General features: G+C 37.4%; 1 protein-coding gene across 5 annotated transcripts; it reads right to left on the reverse strand.

Annotated features, from left to right (window-relative positions):
• Positions 1-107: 107 nt before the first annotated feature.
• pias2 (protein inhibitor of activated STAT, 2) lies at positions 108-7,966 on the reverse strand. 5 transcript variants are annotated; one of them, XM_056458257.1, is made up of 15 exons: positions 7,572-7,950; positions 6,818-6,902; positions 6,021-6,489; positions 4,957-5,044; positions 4,810-4,860; positions 4,596-4,686; positions 3,873-4,007; positions 3,673-3,778; positions 3,400-3,473; positions 3,162-3,322; positions 2,937-3,070; positions 2,645-2,819; positions 972-1,111; positions 837-874; positions 108-751 (listed from the first exon to the last, which is right to left on the reverse strand). In XM_056458257.1, exons 3-15 carry the CDS (start codon positions 6,484-6,486, stop codon positions 563-565), a joined length of 1,848 nt encoding a protein of 615 aa, XP_056314232.1. In that variant the 5' UTR covers positions 6,487-6,489; positions 6,818-6,902; positions 7,572-7,950; the 3' UTR covers positions 108-562. The 5 variants fall into 5 exon arrangements, with proteins under 5 accessions (XP_056314232.1, XP_056314233.1, XP_056314230.1 ...); XM_056458258.1 differs by having other exon boundaries at positions 7,903-7,949; XM_056458255.1 differs by lacking the exon at positions 6,818-6,902 and having other exon boundaries at positions 108-748; positions 7,903-7,966.
• Between the last annotated feature and the right edge of the window lie 12,635 nt (positions 7,967-20,601).

Raw genomic sequence — 20,601 nt, forward strand, 5'->3', positions numbered from 1 at the left:
ACAACTTTCATAAAAAAATTAGATTCCAAATCTGATGGCTCTGGAAACAATAACCACAAACAAATGAAAAACGTTAAAAAGCCGTAATATCAGACAAGTGAACCTCGTAAAATACAACAAACATTTTTATTGCTTTTTATTGTAAAAAAATAATTGCACTGCTGAAATAGACGAAACATAAAATGAGCTGCCGCTGAAAACCTGTTTCCGTTTCAACTGCAGAACCGTCGACGCAACACAAGAGCGACGGAGACTAGAGTGCAGCTTTTCAATGTGTCTGAGCTTTCCAGTCCACTCATTTACGCAATTTATTTTGCTCTGCTCGCTCCAAGTCATTGTGTAACTCAGTTTTCCCAATTCAGGAGATAACCGCTTGATTCAGGTTTGAAATCTAAAAACAGCATTGTTGCTGACCAAGCCACATCATTCCGAGAGCTTCATGGCAGTCCTTGTAAAACAAGATTCTTGAGGTCCATATTCAAAGGTAGAATTGTTCTTAGCTTGGTTTACTTGCCTTGAGTGCAGTTCGTTTGGTGACTGGCCGATCACGCTGCACTAGCATTCAGTCTAGTGATATAATGTCTGATAGACCTGAAGATCCTCCAGTGATTACGCCCGTCTCATGACTCGAGCTGCTGCTGTGGGTTGCTGTCTCGTACTGAGCCGATGAGGAAACCAGACTGGCGCTGGTGGTGGCACTCTGAAGGCTGCTGGAGAGGCTGTCTAAAAATATGGGCCCTCTGAAATGCTGCTGAAGAGACCATAAAGAAAACAAGTGGTAAAAAGCTGTGAAGTCCTAATGCATGTAATCTCAGCATTGCTTTTTAAGAACATACCTGGGGATCCCCTTGAATCAGAGAAAATAAGTCAAGACCTTTGGGAAAGAGGTGTATAATGGGATTAAAGTTAGTATTCATGTTGAACCTAAAGCATAAACAAAAGCGTATTTGATAATTTGGATAATTGCGTACTCTGCATATCTGTGGGAATAGAGGATAAGGATGAATGGTGGAATGGAACGGAGTAGTCCGCTATTGAGGAGGTCAGGTATGAGGTGTCCAGCGTCTGGACGTTTGGCACCCGAACAGTTGATGGCTGGTAAGTCAAAACCCTAAAATAGAAAGAATAAAAAACAAACAACTAATAAACTGAAAACCAGCTAAAGTAGTGCTAAAAATACTGCTGATAGGACTAATAAAAAAGACTTCCCCTTCCCCTTTAAATGCAAATTTATGTAAAGTAAGCAATTACATTAATCGACCAAATTATTAAGGCTTGCTGAAGTGTGGTAATTGCAATGCTATTTTACATCCATAAAATGATACAATTTGCATCCATAATGTCAGTGGATTACTCACGACTGATTATCATTGGCTCTGTTTGCAGGCTAATTTGCACTGTGCTGATCATTATGAAAATGAGCTGCTGCATCTGTCCTTTTAGTCATTCTGGCTCTTAAGAGTACAACAGAACATTCTATACTTTCATTTTTAAAGATTTGATATGTTCAGTCAGTGTTGGGGAAAGTTACTTTAGAAAGTAATGCATTACAATATTGAGTTACTTCCCAAAAAAGTAACTAGTTGCTTTACTTTTTTACGGTAAGTAATGCATAATATTACTTTTAAGTTACTTTTTTCTGACCTGGATGAGGTTTGATCTCTTTCAGAACTTGCAGGGTTTTTTTTCTTCTTCTTTTTTTAAATAGAGGAGCTCTGCAATTAACAACACAGTGTATAACCTACATTTACCTTCATAAAACACATTAAAAAGTTAATGTAGGATAATGCTATCTTCTGAGAACTTGCTGACCCAAAGCTCTACATGCAGTATTTACAGATTAATGAAAGCCTAAAGCAATGCGTTTGCTACTTTTGTCTTTTTAAAATTAAAATCACTGTCCATTCAAACACTCCTCTTTTCCTTTTTTCATTGTGTTCAAAATAATGAGAATACTGCCATTGCAGAAATGTAAGGCAATGTCATCTTCATTTCTGCCTGTTCCTGCATTCTCTCATTGAGTGCAGGATTCATTGTGACTACCTTCATTTTAATTCAGCAATTTATTTTTTAAAAGCGAATTAAACTAAAAAGTAACTCGCATTACATTTTTTAAAAAGTAACTCAAATATTATTACTTAATTTTTAAAAGTAATGCGTTACTTTACTCGTTAGTTAGAAAGTAATATTATTACGTAACTCAAGTTACTTATAATGCGTTGCCCCCAACACTGTTCACAGGACTTGTAATGGTCAATAAAATCACATTTATTTAACATTTGCTAGCATTTCAGGTTTTCCCACCACCACAATGAATAATTTGCAGTTAGTGTAAAGTTCTGGGCTTCTCCAAAATGTAACCACAAAACTCCAACACTTAAAGGGATAGTTCACCCAAAACTGAAAATTCTGTAATCATTCACTCACCCTTCACTTTGTCACAAACCTGTTAAGAGTTTCGCTTTTCTGTTGAACACAAAATAAGTTATTTTGAAAAATCGTGGAAACAGGTAACCACTGACTTTCGTAAACCATGCTTTCATTTTAGGGTGAAATATCCAATTAAGATATCGGTAAAAGAAACATTTGATCAGATTGTAGTCTGGTCATTTGATTTGATTTTAGTAAATCAATGCAAACAAACCCTTTGCTGTGCATCTCCTCAGCCTTTGACATGTATATACAGCGCTTCTTCAGAGGAGGATCATCCTCTTCATCATCAGACGAGCTCTCTAGTGTGAGATCGATTACATCTGCTTTTTTTGGATTGCTGGTTTCTGGGACTGACACCACTGCACTTTGTCGAACTGGAACAGAACCTAAGAAGTCATGAACCACTTTTAGATGCATAAATAACACGAAACTATATTTTTAAACCAAATAAACCTTAAACACAAACAGAGGTGACACACTTTTTACACAGCAATAAAACATACAATCAATTTTTGAGATGCATGGAGATGATAATTTCAAAGTCTCCTTCTTTGGTCTCATTGGACACCAAGTCCCATCTTCCTGAAACTGAATTTCATCAACATCCGTGCAGTCATTGAGTATTTCCATAAAGAGCCTGACAAGTGGAAAAGTTACACAAATGAATATTACGGTCAAATAATTGAAGAATTTTGAGTGATTCGACCTGCAGCGAAAGTAAATCTCACCCATCTATAATCAGACTCTCATATGTGGCTTTTTTGTCACAGACAGGACAGATCCAGGTGGGCTTTTTCTCATTCATTTGTAAATACAGAGCAGCATCAAAGCACTGCAGATGAGAACAGGTGACAGCTCGGCAGGGTACCGTAAGGCGCATCTTTCCAAGCTATAAAACAAGATTTATTAATAAGTAACATTTTTTAACAGCAGGCTTAAAATAAATCAATTATATACAGAACTTACAGGGCACATGAGTGAGACTCGTAAACTAGTTGTGGCGATTTCACTGTCAGGGTCTGCTGTCAGTTTTTCTTTAACTGTTTTAAGTGTAAAAAGGAGGTGATTTAGTAAGTCATTTCATTCTTTAATTTGAATAATTACTAATCGAATAGATGTATAAGTATATAGAGGAGTAACGTAAATAAACGAACACCACACTTATTATTATGGTCATATTTCTATTCAAACTTGGATTTTATTTTTAGAATTTCTCAAAGGTGAGAAATGCGATCTTACTCAATGCTCTGGAGTGGTCAGGGTTTCTGATTCCCTTCATTCTTAATCTCTGCAATAACAGTGGGGAGGTCAGCTGCCGGACCAGGTAAACAGACATGGAGTATGTCTGCAGAAAACAGAGAAAGTACAAACAAATGCTGAGCAAACAGATCTGGCTAAAGCAGTGGATGAAATAACAGAAGGGACAGTCCTATACAAACCTTCCCAATTTCAGGAGCCCATGTTACTACTATCTGGTTGGGTACTGCGGAGGACAATCTGACCAGCGACGTGATGTTCAGCGGTCGGCCGGGTCTTTTTTGCTCCACACCGTTCTTAGGCGGTGGTGCATAGCCCTGTGTGATAATCATGAGATCAGCAATTATTTAAAATGCCGTTTTTAATATTTAAATGACTTTGAATAAATATTCTGATATATTTATAATATAAACTTTATATTGCAAAAACTAATTATCAATCTTTCAAATCACAAAACAGCACAACTGTGTTGATTAACACTGGATATAACATACACTTATACATCCAACACAGATAATATCTTCCATTCTGAGGGAGAATTATAACACTTTTATGCAATTAAAAGGCTTCATTTGTTGAATATCTCTCAGTGACCTTGTAAAAGGGCACCATATTCTCAGATTCAGTTTGTATATTGACTAAATACAAAAATAGGTTTATTTAAAGTCCTTTAAAATTCCCAAGACATCTATCAGGTTGCACTACGTCTAGGTGTTCAACAACAATAACAACACATTCAGTGTGTCCCATAAAAAAAAATAGTCTGATAAATGTGGACCAAAATAAGTCTAATTGCAAAGGGCTTTCGTGTTCTTCTAACAATTCATAGTTACAAGAACTATTTAGGTTTGGAAAACATTAAACATGTGAGTTTAATCAAGCTTAATTACAACTGTATTACATACAGGGAGGGGAAACAGCTTCCCATTGACTTTGATGCACAGGCCGTTTGGATAATTGTCTTCTTGTGGGCAGCTGGTCTCAGCTAAACAAAACCTGAAAATCCAAACACAAAACAACTTCAGGAATTTATAATGGGCATTATGATGACAACACCTTTGTGCATGTGGCTGATTTTGATAAACAGTTAAAAAAGCAGCACACTGAAATGACTCTTACCTAAGTTGAATTTGAACCATGTAGTCTCTTCTTCCACCAGGAAGAAAATCCCTATGAAGAAGATAATGATCCTTAAATCCAATTCAAACTATTTGTAAAAGACTGAAGTCACATTATTGACATCACACAAATTAATTTAGTTCTTACCGAGAAATGCAAACCTCCCTCACTTGTTGTGGAGTCAAAGCAAATATGAAGTACTTTTCATTATGAAACCTCTGAACAGCATGGGCACCTTTAAATACAAATCAGTACAGTCTTAAATTAAAGAACAAATACAGTTGTAAATTACAGAAAAAACCTACACAATTATTTTTGAATCTACACTGAACACCTGGCAAGAAAAAACAATCTCTTACTGAATTTAAGCAAGAAAATACAAATAAAATGCAGAGTGGATCTACTGTGTGAGTAGAAAGTGGACACCAATGGTCCGAAAGTGGAGATGCTCCCATTATCATACAAGATTTTGTCCAAAAATAATGCAACTCTTGACGGAAATAAACACTGTGCAATGTGGTCAATACAAAGCCACAATGAACATATGCCATAATCTAAGTTAAAGGGCACTTTCAGGTTATTATCTGACGCTGAGAAGAACCACTCTGTCCAGTATAATCCAGCACATCACAAAGATCTTCAGATTCATGCAAGTAATGATCAATTCATTTAGGATTTATTATTCACAACTGGACTCAATATTGCAATAATGCTAATGTCTTAATCATGAAAAAGATGCAATCATCAACTCCTTAACTTACTTTTTTAGCTGGGCAGTCAGTGCATTATAAAAATGTAATTGATTCTCATAATTGCAAAGCTAAATTTTCAGCATCATTACTGCGGACTTCGGTCTCATAAGAAAAATAAGCAGATTTGATGCAAAAAAAAGCATCAGTTTATATGTATGTATTATTTACTATCATTAATGTTAAAATCAGCTTGTGCTAATATTTGTGGAGTTTTTTTAAGTTGTTCAAAAGAACAGAATTGTTTAAAATGTGATTTTCTCACTTAATTGTAAACGTAATTACAATCACTTTTAATGTATTAAAAAAAAAAAAAAACTCACTGACCCTAAACTTTTCAATGATCGCAAAAATCACTGAAACTAAAGTCTGCTGCTATACTTTAAAGGTAAAATGTAAATGAATTGATTGTTTTTTTTATTTGGTGTTCTTGTTTATTTCACAAAGCTCATAAAAAATTACCTAGACTTGATGGTTTGATCAAGACATCTAAAACATCATAAAATGGTAAGGACTTCATCTGCACATCGGGGTGGACGGGGGCCATTAGTGGCGTGGGCTGCTGCATGTTCATCATGGGCTTTGACTCATGAAACACAGGTGAATCACAGCTCTCCTGGTGCTCCTGAAGGACGTCTGACTGGCCGGTTGGCAGAGGAAGATCTGAGTTCACAACCGTGGCACTGCTGTCCAGATGAAAGTAGGATTTAATGCTTGACTTCAGAGCCGCCAAATCTTGAAGGCCTTCAAATGTCCTTGGATATCTCCGCCGATACAGTTCTTTGATTTTGATCTGCACTGCAGAACTACAACCACTCCTCAGTAGATGCAGAGCCCTCAGCAAAAGTTCATGCTTGCGACCGCTCTTATTCCTTCCAGCAAAACCTAACAGTACCTGGAGCTCTGAGACACGGAAACTTGATACCATATTCTGAAAAATAAATCCAGACAAGGCAAAAAAGAAACACCACACATTAGTAAGAATACATTTGCCATAGGTTAGTAGGTATAACCACCCTCTATGCCATTTTGTGTACTTTTACAACTTTTGTTTTACAATTATAACAAGACAAAAACCACTGCATCAAAATCAACATGGCATAAGCTTGTGGAACATTGTTATGACAGATTTTAAACCAAAAAGTGTCATTTAATTAGTAACCAGATTAATTAAAGAATTGTGTGTGAAGTGAAGTGACAACCCACCCAAAAACACCCCCTTCCAGAAACCCCAGAGAAATAAGAAAATCTCAACTGACCCTTCCTTACACGGTCCATGCTTGATTGTTCTTACGTGTTAATCCTTTTTTCTTTAATAATCCTTAACAAATGACCGAAATGCATCTAAAATGTTGAGAATAATTCCAAGACCCATTAGATGAACATCGAGAGCATGACAAAGAACAAAACACAGATGTTCACGTTGAGCTCAAGAGAAATCAACAGAACTTCTGGCGGGAAACTTGACTTACAGTAAATCTGGACAAATGTGCACACTTCACAGGTCAGCATGAATCAGTCAGTCATGTGATGACAGATATAACAGCAAGTGTCTAACATTAACGTATCCAGTACACACAGTATATCGTTGTTATGGCATGGCTAACGCTGGTTGGTGCTGAATATATATAATTTCAGAAAGGAGATATATGCATCGCACCACTAAAGTGCTTATCTTGAGGAAAATACGAAACAAAAATTGTTTCAAAAATTGCAAACAAAGTTTGTTTTGTTGGCTGCCGACAATTTAGAGCGTGTAAACAACATTCTCAGTTGTATATTTTTTATTGTTTACTTAGTAATTCTTATACCAAAACGCACGTCCCATTTCATTTACTCGCACAAAGAGACTTTGGACACGCTGGATTAAACATATTTCACCCTTGCAAACACTCCTAATAAATCAAACAACACCTGTGTGTACATGTAAACAATGTCAGTTGCTGTCGGACGCTAGCTAACAAAAGACCAGCCAAAACAATTCGAGTAGTGAAGAACGTAAAAACTTTTTACCTGAAGCGAACAGTCGTCAAGTTCAGTCAGGCATTATAATAAAGCGCTTTCATGCAGTGAAGGGTGGCAATAAAAGCAGTTGCATTTTGTGGCTGATCTTCAATGTTTGTGTAGCATCTCGAAAGCTAAACGAGTAGCGGGTTGGTGGCTAACAGGCTAAACACAACCCGTCTAACGGAGTGATTTCGCGTTTCTCTTTTAACTATGAAAAACCTAACGCATGAAAAGCAAACGGACGGGCATAATAGCATAACATAGCGTCAACTGCAAAATGCCTTCAGCATATGAAAGACGCAAAGAAGTAGCCAGCTATCATTGCACTTTCGCCTACCCGTAACTCCTCAATATCCGCCATTTTCTGGCTGCGCTCATCCTGGCCAGTCCGGAGATGTCGAGTCACGTGACACGGTCTGGTTAAAGGGGTCACGTCGTTCATTTGTGCATTTTTTTCTTCTGAGGTTCTCTTATCTGCTTTTCCCATCAACGTACCCAAATTTCGGGAGTAGCGTCCGTTATTCAGTAAACAATCACAGAATTGTTCGCTGTGAACGAAGTAATAATTGTTTTTCGACACGGAGGAGATTCAGCCATCGAAAAGTAAAAGCCTTTTAATCAATTGAAATTATTTATACACATTTTGTTTAATGCAATGTTTGTTAATCAGGCTTTTTGGGTGACAGTGTCACCTGCAATAGAAAACTAATCCTAAATATTGCTCATAAATTGGAAGCGATTTTTTTTGCATCATGTAATTTCTGCGCTCTCCTTCGCCACTGGAAATGTCTTGAAACAGTTTTTCTGAGTATATGTCCTCGTGTAAGCTCCAATATAATCCCAACAAACATTTTAGCACCAAGGCAAACGAGATGAAGTAAAAAAGCTGTACAGCATAGATAGATCTCAAACTCGATTCTTCGAGTCGCTCGCAGATCTGCACAGTTTTGCTCCAACTCTAATCAAACACAGCTTATCCAACTAATCAAGGTATTCAAGGCTACTAGAGAGGTGGTTGGAGGCGCTAAACTATGCAGAGCTGTGGCCAAATGGAGTTTGACCATTTAGTTTATGCTAGTGGTTCTCCACCAGGGGGCAGCAAAATTCTAAAGGGGGCTCATTCATTCTTTTTTTTCAGCTTTTAGTCTCTTTATTAACAAGAGGTTGCCACAGAGGAATGAACCGCCCAATTATCCAGCATATGTTTTACACAGCGGAAACACCCATACACACTGGCATTCACACCCACACAAACGCATATATTTTTTTTATCGGAAACACCCATACACACACCATTATACCGCATGTCTTTGGACTGTGGGGAACACCAGAGCACCTGGAGGAAACCCACATCAACACGGGGAGAACATGAAAACTCCACACAGAAATGCCAACTGACCCAGCCTGGGCTCGAATTTGTGACCTTCTTGCTGTAAGGTGACAGTGCTACCCACAAGCGCCACTGTGTCGCTCCAAGGGGGCCTCGAGAACCTAAAATGCTTTATAATTTGACAAAGCCAACATTAAAAATGTAAAATTAATGATCATAAAAACACTTTTATAATCCACACGTCAACAACTGTTTCTATTGTCTTTGTAGATGATGGAAATTAACAACTGAAAGACATTAAAATGTTGTAAACAGTGTAGAGTTTTGGAGTCAAAACTTTGAGAAACATTAAGGAATGGTGTGAAATGATGGAAAATTAATTTTGTCTCATAATTAAGTGTTCATAAATGGTGAGAACATATCAATTTAGTTCTGCTCTACATTGTGCATAATTAGATAGTAGGTATTTAAATATTAGGTATGATCATGTTTAAGAATATGAATTTCACAAGGATTGGTCTTTGTTTTTTGGTTTGTTTTGTTTATTTGTGAAATATTTACAAACATATACAGGATTGGTCTTTTTGACTGGGCTACTGAGCATGCAGGTTTTTCAGGATGACAGTTGCAGTCTATTGTCCAGCAGATGGAGCTCAGAGCTAATCTACCATAACCAGGTTCTGATTATCTCTGAGGTTTTCATTCCTGATCAGACCTGTTTAACCCAATGCTTACATTTTGGATTCTGATTAACAGATTAGAAGTTATTATTATTGAAAGTTGTAAAAATAAATAAATAAATAAATTAAATCTCTCCGTTAAACAGCAGTTGGGAAATATTTTTGAAATAATTTAAATTTGACAGGCTAATAATTTGTGATTAACACACATTACAAAATGTCAACTAAAAAATGACATCTCAAATATAATAATAATAATAATAATAAAAATATTTATTTTCATTTACCTTTCACACTACAGGACTGTTATACTGCCTGGATCACTGTGGTGCTCATTCTACAAGATAAATATGAAAATGTTGCATCTGCGACTGCTTGAGTTTGTGACCTCCACATTGGTGACTGCAACCTCCACAGTTTTGACTGCAATCCGATGTTTTGCAGACATTCTAAATCTGTCTGTGACAGTATGATCCAGCCAGTGGATGTGTAATGTAAGTATTACGTATAATTATAGCATTCCAGTGTATTGACAATATTAATAGTTTTCAAAACATTTGTGATCATCAGTTTCCCCTTGGATTATTATACCAACTAAATTTAAACCCATACAATTAAAATAAACTTGACCTGAAATAGAATGTTGAATAAAAACAAATATTTTTATTTCAGCAAGTTGCCTGTCACAAAAGGAGACTCAACCAGAGATGTATTAGGATAACAGTTTATTGTCAGGATGGCAGAATGTAAACAAAGCTCAACAGAGATCTATTGCAGGGTTGATTTGGAATGACCAGATAAATCGGAGGGACCAGAGGAAATATGGAAGCCAGACACACAGGTAGATGAACACGGGGAAATTAATGACAACCAGAGGACGGACCAGGAGTAACCACACTAGGAAGGAGAGACACAAACACTGTAGATCATAGGAGACGAGAGAGGTACGTAAACTTGAATAGAGTAAATAACACTGATCATAGGGAGAGTGTAGTCTTTCGTAAAGTAACAAGGCCAGCCAGAATCAGAAATCAGAATTCAGGTGATTGTGAGCAAGGTGATTGTGGTGACTGTGAGTGTCGAGAACCAGGCCTAGCTGTGACATTGCTAATATATCTTATTTATATATATTTTAAATGCATTATTCCCAAAACAAAGTAAATTTACTCACAATCTACACACTCTCAAGTGGTTTCAAACCTCTCTTTTTCTATTGAACCAACAGAGAGTTTGATGAATGACATTAGCTGGTATAGCCACTGACTTTCACAATAGAAAAAAATGCTATGGAAGTCAATGGCCACCAGTTTCCAACATTCTTCAAAACATCTTCTTCTGTGCATCTTCTTACTCAACTGAAGAAAGAAACTTAAACAGATCAGGAAAAAAGTGGAATGTGAGTAAGTGATGATGGAATTTATTTTTGGGTGAAGGTGAATAATCTTTTAACATGATGTTCTAGCTAAAACTCAAATAAAACCTACTAAAAATAGAAATAACAAAAATAAACAATACAAACAAAAACACAACAAAAAGACTAAAACGTTAATAACAGAATAAAAATAAATCCACACTATAAAGGGAAACTAACAATATATAGATAGTATATCTTGTATACAATATATCACTGCAACTATTATGTGGTCGCCCACTGAAGCTAAGCAGGGCTGTGCCCGATCAGTACCTGGATGGGAGACCTCATGGGAAAACTAGGTTGCTTCTGGAATTGGTGTTAGTGAGACCAGCAGGGGGTGCTTAATCTGTGGTCTTTGTGGGTGCTAATGCCCCAGTATAGTGAAGGGGACCCTATACTGCTCAGTGAGTGCCCTCTTTCGGATGAGACGTTAAACTGAGGTCCTGTCTCTCTGTGGTCGTTAAAAATCCCAGGATGTCTTTCGAAAAACAGTAGGGGTTTAACCAACCGGCAACCTCGCGCTCTCCCTCGTGAAGCTAATACGGAAGTAACTGAAACAGCAGTTGATCGAAATTCACCTAGTTCTGGCTCCATAATAGAGCAAATTTCTATTGAGCCCACTGTTAAAATTGACAAATTTACAGCAGAAGAAAAGGTGTTTATAGCCTGGTACTAAGAACGATTTTGGTTCATATAACTAATATTACCCTTCATGACAACTGTGAGGGAGGTGAATTTTTTCATCCATTTCATTTATATTAAGTTATATTAAGTCTGCATAATTAAGGGCGTGGCCACTTGAGTGTTAGCTAGGTCTCGCTGGTCGCCGTCACTTCACCTCAGCTGATTCCGGCTGATTAGCCGCTGAACTAAGCATATACATCGTATTTTTGTTTTGTTTTATGTAACTTTACATAGTCAGTTGCTTTTTGGAATTAGTTCTTACAATTATCAGATGATATGGGATGCTGTGTGCACTTAATTGTGCTCACAAACCATTCACGTGGCCTCCATTACCCATGTGAGTGAAATTATATACTTATATACCATCTCTATAAATGTATTTGTTTTATTTAAGATCATTTATCATATATATTTTTCTTTAGATCTGTAATGCTCTCCAGAATCTGACAGATTGATTAGCTGTAGGCTCTAGAACAGTCATCTGAAACGTTGTCATACAGTTTTATGCCTGGTGTCCAGGTGGATGCTGCACACTACTCGTGGATAAGGAAATTCCAAAATCTCAATCTCACCAAAAATGTGTAAAGTGCATAGTGTCCAGAAAAGTGCTATATAAATGTAAGGAATTATTATTATTAATATCTCATTACCACTAAATCAATTCTGATTCTAACCTCTATACTGATCAAATTCAGTTACATTTTGTTAAACTTTCAATTAAGCCTGTTTTGCTCATTTCCAGTTTTTACCATCTAAGGACGGCTCAAACATATAACCATTTTTGTATTTAATATAAATGAGTTTGAAAAATAAATAGTTGGCCAACTGAAAACCATAAATACAACAATGATCCTTTAATAATAAATCATACGCCTCAGTGAACGGTTTGTGGAGCCAAACAATTCTCCACATTACCTTGTTCATCTAATGACACTCTGGCGTGCACAAGTGTTCAGTTAGAAGTAAATCAGAAATCTAAATCGTGATTTATGGACAGCGTGTATGACTCTGCTCTAAGCTGTTTGACAAATACAAGGTTATCGCCTATATATTTGTGATTGAAGAGGCCGAAGGGTGCTGAAGTCCGTGACCTAGGTAAAGCGCCCATGGCATCTAATTACCCAGCCTTTCCCACTTGAGCAACCTGCCATATACGAAAACACTCACACATACAGACACATAAAGACCTGCCATAGGAAAAACACACATGCAGGCGCGCAAACACCTTAGCCTTCTTATTAACCCCAGCTCGTGTTATTGGCAGTACTAGACAGAGACAAGACCCCAATTACTGCTGAAATCAAAGTTGGTCCCGTTAAAGGTGCGGTGGAAGCGTGTGGAGCTTCAGAGCGCTGGAGTGGCTTGTTAGTCCGCTTAGTGCTTGTCTGTTGGGACCCTCCATTTCAAATACCTGTCTCTCAGAGCATTGTTATTCAAACGGAAAATCGAAGAGCCCAATGTTGCTCTGGTCATTCTGTCAAGTACACCACATGCTGTGGGCAACGGCTAACAGTAAATTGTAATTTGGAGTCAAGTTCAGGCATAACACCTTTAATACGTTTACCTCATACTCTCAGATAGTGTGCCAATATATCACAGTAATTGATTAGAAAAAGATAAAGTTGATTTTAAGCCCTTAAATCAGTGTAACCCCACTGTAAAAAAATTATATGATCAATTAGTTATGACAGCATATGTTTTTAGTTAATTGTAGCTTATTAAACTAAGTTATTCATATTCCAACTTAATTTTATAAGTTACGCATGCTGTTTTAAGTCAGTTTAACACAATATAATTTCAATGGACTCATAAGGTTAATTTGATTCGGCTTAAAATGTTAAGGCAACCAGGACTATTTTACAGTGCGCTAAGACCTTTCTCTATGTGATGGGTTAATCAGATGCCTTCCAAATTTATAATGTACTAAATGTTTATTAAACTTTGAAGTAAAGCACAAAGGGTGGCACAGATATATATATTTGAAGTCAGAATTATTAGCCCCCCTTTGAGTTCTTTTCTTTTTTTAAATATTTCCCAAATGATGTTTAACAGAGCAAGGAAATTTTCACAGTATGTCTGATAATATTTTTTCTTCTGGATAAAGTCTTTTTTTTTTTTTTTTTGGCTAAAATAAAAGCAGTTTTTAATTTTAAGGTCAAAATTATTAGCCCCTTTTAGCTAATTTTTTTTTCGATAGTCTACCAAACAAACCATCGTTTTACACTAACTTGCCTAATTACCCTAACCTGCCTAGTTAACCTAATTAACCTAGTTAAGTCTTTAAATGTCACTTTAAGCTGTATAGAAGTGTCTTGAAAAATATCTAGTCAAATATTATTTACTGTCATCATGGCAAAGAGAAAATAAATCAGTTATTAGAGATGAGTTATTAAAAGCTATTATGTTTAGAAATGTGTTGAAAAAAATCTCCCCGTAAAACAGAAATCGGGGGAAAAAATAAACAGGGGGGATAATAATACAGGGGGGCTGACAATTCTGACGTCAACTGTATATAAATACGCTTGAATGAAATTACCTATACATTATGGCAAGATCAGACAAATTTTAGACCTTGCTTGAGGAATTACTGCATCTCAATAAGATGGATAAGTGTCTTATGTTTAACAACAGATGCATTAAGGGTGTCTTAATACCTTTCAGACATCTGTTTATCCTGCCAGTTAAGCTTAAACATAACCAAAACAAACTTTGAACAAAACAAACATTGCGTAGACTTCATGGATTATAAACTTCCAAAACATCGGTAAATTATTTTACCATTACAAACTTTAACGGTTTGAGGTGTGCTTAATTTAAGCATTGTGTGGGAGTACTATATTGTGATAACAGTCAAAGTGAAATGCCTTTAGCAATGATTCACATTATCCCTTAAAAGTATTAATCATTTTATTAAAGCAACACTGACTTGTTTGGGAAAACATCCATATTCAAATTTATATCTTTATTGACCAAAATACGCTTTGATAATGATTTCTATTTCATATAGTATTCATGTAATGTTATATTTCATGTAAATAATCAAGGGGCTCTCGCCTCACAGCAAGAAGGTCGCTGGTATGAGTCCTGGCTGGGTCAGTTGGCATTTCTGTGTGGAGTTTGCATGTTCTCCCCATGTTGGCGTGGGTTTCCTCCAGGTGCTCCGGTTTCCCCCCACAGTACAAAGACATGCGCTATAGATGAATTGGTTAAGCTAAATTTTCTGTAGCGTATGTGTGTGAATTCGAGTATATGGGTGTTTCTCACTGCTGAATTGCGGCTGGAAGGGCATCTGAAAATAAATGATTGAATAAATATTTATATTGCAGTCATGATGAATTAAGTCCCAAGTCAATTTCTCTATGTCAAGAGTTTAAAAAAACGTCTCCTTTGCCTTCTGCATAAATAACAACATCATGCAAGCAGCAGTTACTTATTAAATGCGTTATACCATGTACTTCATTATTTTGTAAAAATTCATTTGCCGTCATAAACTTTTATCAAATACTATAAGCTTCCCTCCCTCCTTGAATGGCTTTTCTTCACTTCTGGTCACATGGAATGCCTTTAGGGAGGGGCTATCAGGGAACATCTCATTTCTGCCCAGCCTAGTACTTGTCTTTATCTTGCATCTGAAAACATTCTACACCAGAGGATGCCGATGGGGATTCTGGTGGACAGTAATCCTCCAGAACTGAGTGCAAATTGGCATTCAAATTTTCCTCTATTTTATTAGCAATGCCATCTTTAAACGATCCATTTTCTCATTTCAAAAACCGTATTATGGATGTACATCACAATAGGGCGGAAAGGACAATCTCAATTTTCATTTTATGGTGATTTTAAAGTGTTATAAGATCTTTATACACAAAAATGGCTATTTTTCTTATCTCTAAATCACTAAGTGGCACTGTGCCAAAATGGTGCAGGTAACCTCAGGTCATCGTTGTCAAAATTCCAAATTTATTCTGAATGATACTATAAAGTGTTGAAGAGATGAAGCCTCATGTCCAATTAAGCACTAGGTGGCACTGTGTCAATACATTACAGGTAATCTGGTGTCATATTTCTCAAAATAAACTTTAAATTGTGTTTTATAAAATGTTGTGGAGATTTTAGGGATGTGCTAAATTGAAAATTCTGTAACAAAACTGAAAATTGTGGATACACTTGGCCAAAAACTGAAAGTAGAGCAGGATACTACCAAAGTCATTTCACTCAGCAGCCATATTTGAAATGGCTCTTGGGCAGGATGCTTGGGCATTCTGTTTGAATGGGTTAACAACAAATTCTCCAAAATTACTTGTCAAGCTTACAATTAAGGGCATACTCACACTATGTACTGTTGCCTTGAACCGGGCCGAAGCACGCTTGTCCCCCCTTCCGTCTCCCCTGACAGCCCGCACTCACATGACATTCGGCCCCGAGCACGCTTACATCATCGATGATGCGCTGTTCAGAAGCGCTTTCGCTCAGCACAGTGGAGATTTCTTTAGTTATATCGTTTTAGTCATTTGAGATGCAGTGACACGCAATTAAATATTTTGCCGAACAGATCAGCCACTTTTGACGCTCATAAACAATCATAAAGTCCTCGTGCTGATAACAAGATACCCTTGTCTGCTAGGTGCTTCAATTCCGTAGGGAAATGATGGGTGCCATGCTTTTTTGAGATTCCTAATGCTCTCAGAGATAGTGGTGATACACTGGACAAAGTCTCTGCATGCTCCAAGACAATCAGACTACACGTTGTAGAGCTACAGTTGTTTATGTGATTTCACACATGACCTGACTGAACTCTTTTCAACTTTCGAGTTTGGAATTTCAATTATTTAAAAATATCTTATCCTGTTAAAACCAGAGAAAGTGTCCCCACCAACTTTGAACGATTTGTGCTCTGAAATTTGTTTTGATATTTTTTTCTATGTAGACTCCAGAGAATCTATTTCTGCAATGGTTTCGTCCTGGTTAGGCAAAAAAGGTAGGAATAGTTTGCATAAGTATGTGTAAAAAATTCAAAATGATGCAGAAAATTTCATTAAAAAACATATTGATAGCAGATTGACAGCTATGTTGTTCGACTTGTGCCAAGAAAACCAATGATATAAGACGCTTGAGTCTATGACAAACTCTATTAGCAGAGTATCTATATGCAGCTCATGATTCTTTAAGTGTAGTTGTTCTCAGCTCCCTCTGACCGGTCAGTCAAACACAGCAATTAGCAGATTGTTCGAAAATGTTTACAAATACAAACAGAGCCATCTTGTGTCCCAGTTACTGTTTGTAGTGTAAATAAACACCTACCCAGTAATATCATTTTAAGATCATTTTAAAGAACCCCTATTATGGGTTTTTGAAAATGACCTTCCATGCAGTGAAAACATCCAGCTGAGGTTTAAAGGGCACCTATGGTGAAAAAATCTACTTTACAAGCTGTTTAGACAGAAATGTGTGTAAGTATAGTGTATAAACTGTCATATTGGGTGAAATAAACACACCCAGTCCTTTTTTTTCAAATTTTAACAACATAAAAAACGGTGGACCAATTGGAGCTGTTTTCAGATCGACCGCAACTTTACGTAGGAGTGCGGTCCCCCCGCCCACCAATATTGATTGACAGCTGCGCGCATTAACATGTCTGGTAGTCACGTGTATAATCATATAATCAAGACAGGACGAGCGCAAAGCAGCCGAGAATAATAGGTGTGTTCAGTTCGCTAGGATCATCAATCATCATCAAATGTGATCAAGAGTGAGTTTCACAAGTTTAAAATGTTTTAAAACAGAGCATGTATGAATTACAGCGATTTACTTCAGCTTTGCTTTATCACCACAGCTGCGTGTCAGAACAATTATAAAAGAAAATGCTTCAATCGCGGTTTGTGGACGTTAAATCAGGTTTATTTTGTACATTAACATAACAGATATCCATACAGCAGTGCATATTACCAGTATCATGTCACATAAAAATCTTGCAATCATGCAAAGCTTAATGCGCTCTCTCTCTCTCTCTCTCTCTCTGTCTGTCTGTGTGTGTGTGCGTCTTCGTGTCTGAGCTGTGTGTGTGTGTGTGTGTGTGTGTCTGAGCTGTGTGTGTGTGTGTGTGTGTGTGTGTGTGTGTGTGTGTGTGTGCGTGAACTTTGTAATGACATTGTGTGTGACACATTGTTGCAAATCCACAAAAAAATGCATCAAATACTGATTGTTAAAGTTCTTACTGTAGTATTTCTCACACACGTTATGTGAGATCTGCTTCCTGAGGCAGCCGAGGGCGGCGATTGCTGACAGGCACGTGGGAACGGTGGGCGGGGAGGACTAACCTTAAAGGCCCAGTACAAAAAAAACAGCAAAACCTTTTTCCCAGCTCTAATATAGACACTTCAAACAGCTATAATAAATAATCTGATGGGTGTTTTGAGCTGAAACTTTACAGACACATTCTGGGGACACAAAAGACTTATCTTAAATATGAAAAAAGGGGTAACCTATGTGCCCTTTAAATCTGAAAGTGCACCTTGATTAAAACTATTAATTCTTTAACAAAATAGTCGACCAAATGTTGAATAAATTAATCGTGTTGGGTTCGGATCTTTTGGTTGAATGCGACGACGTTGATATGGTACATCACCAAATATGTAGTGCTGGATCTGGTAAAATGTGAACGCGCCTTTCCCTTCAGACACACGCGGAGCGCGGGGATCACAGGATTGATCATGATTAAAGATGACAATCACTGACCAATGGAGATTCGGCTTCGGGGAATAAAAGTTTAAAGTTAATTTTTACAATACCACAGTAAAGCCAACCTAGTGATGTGTTTGTTCCTGTCATTTTTCTAGTTTTTGATACAGTAACCCACGCTGCAACGTGGGATTCGCCATTTTCTATTAAGGGAAGGAGCAGCAGAGACTATTATATATGGGGCTTTGTCAGACTTTGACTGGGACTTTGTCAGTAAATGTTACAGTTCATATGGACCAGTTTCTTCCTCCTCCAGATCATAACATGTAAATGTGATTAAAATTGTTGCCTCGTTTTGTGCAGTTTGCAAAATATATATTTAACTATGTGTTATAACTTGTAATCGGTCCACACGGCTTGCAATCACTTATCTATAATTGAGCAGTGCTTGTACTGTATCTCTCAGGTTAAATCTTTAATTGGCTATTCACATATTGCGTCCAAATCCACGTTGAAAATGTGACGCGTGCTTCTTGCTTTACTGATTTAAATACGTTTCTGAACTCGCGATCCTCTGCTGTTAGCCTTTGGTATGGCCACCATCAGCTGTTCCTCAGACGCGCGGCTCGGTCAATTTTCTAAATAGTTCAATAGTTTAATAATGATTGTGTGTCATTGTTATTAATTGGGGTTGGCGTTAAGAGTAGAGTAATATGCTGGTGTTTAACTGCGATGCTTTATTGCATTCCTGCATTGGCCTCTTTCATACTCTGTGTGCTACTTCATAGCCATGGTGGGTTTCTCTCTGTCTCGTGCTGAACCCAGTCGACCAGACTGGGTCATGGGACCAATCAGCGCAGATTATGCAAAGAAGGGGTTTGGGAACAAATTAATCGCTGAACAAATCATATGGGAGTCGTTGGGATAATTAGGTAAAAATAAATACATATTATAAGACAATGGAAGTGTTTTTTGACCTCAAATGCATAACAGCCTGTTGTAGGTGGCCCCCCAAACCTAAATATGACCTTTTAAAATGCAAAATAGGCGCTATTTAATTATTGTATGCTTTGCAGTGGACAAAAATAAAGAGCTGTGCAGTGATTGGATGTCCGCATTATGAATGGAACGCTATGTTGACTAATCAGGACCAGAATGATCCACTTTACTATTGTGGGTCTATTAAATGAGCGATATTATGCATTCTGTTGACGTCAACCCACTGCACTGGCAATAAAACCACCATTAAATAGACTCTTTTGTACTACAGCAATGTTGCACAGGACTCCATTTGTAAGGCAAAGCAGAAAAATAAGCAAAAGGCTAGCGTGGGCCAGCTGTGTTTGTTGGCATGTCAGCATGTTAGTGGGAACACATTCATCATTGTGCTACATAGCTTTGGCTCTGCTTTGTGTGTTTTGGTGAATTTGCATTCTAAATGTTTCATATTATCTTCACAAAGGCAGGTGCAGCGCTAGGTTGGTTGAATTCGAACACCTAGTCTCACGACAAACAGACGGACAAAAACGACATTGCCCAGTAGGCTATTCAGTGATGGATCTCTGTTGATTTGGCATCCAGAAACTGCGTGATAGTCACTGGCTCCTGATGTGAAGCGTGACAATCCTGATGACGCAAAATGGAAAGCAGACCTACACATACAAATACTCACATTGACACCATCAACAGATTTTTCCTTTTTGTTTCAAGGTAATGTTTGAGCTACTCTAAACAGCGACTGGCTTTCTCAGTAAACCCTGAAGTGTTTTGGTAAATTGCTGAGCTGCAAATCGACGATGAACTGAATGTATCAACGTTGCCTTGGTTTATTTAATTGAAAAAACGAACAGCAGACCACGGAGTACGATTAGGAAAAATACTACCTAGTGTTTTACTTTAATAAAGCTAGTCGGCAGAGTTAATGTTTGGTCAGTTAAATCCATTATAGACCATTATCTGTAGGCCTATGGTAATCAATACATGATTTGCGTATCGACTACATATCCAGTTTCCATAGCTTTTATCCCTATGGCAACCTGTGGTTTTGTGGCAGAACTAGCATTTCTTTTCACATGAGAATATTTTTGATGGCTTTTGAAGTACGTTCCTGACCATCACATGGGTCATTTTATGAAGCTGGTCATGAAGCGTGACCTAGATAACTGCCTGAGGAAAATAATCCCATCACAATGCATTAGTGCCTGACGAACCCCTACTTAATAAGAGGAATGCATGACCCTTCCCCCACTA

Source organism: Danio aesculapii, chromosome 5 (assembly GCF_903798145.1).
Source record: "Danio aesculapii chromosome 5, fDanAes4.1, whole genome shotgun sequence".
In the NCBI taxonomy this organism is placed as follows: Eukaryota; Metazoa; Chordata; class Actinopteri; order Cypriniformes; family Danionidae; genus Danio; species Danio aesculapii.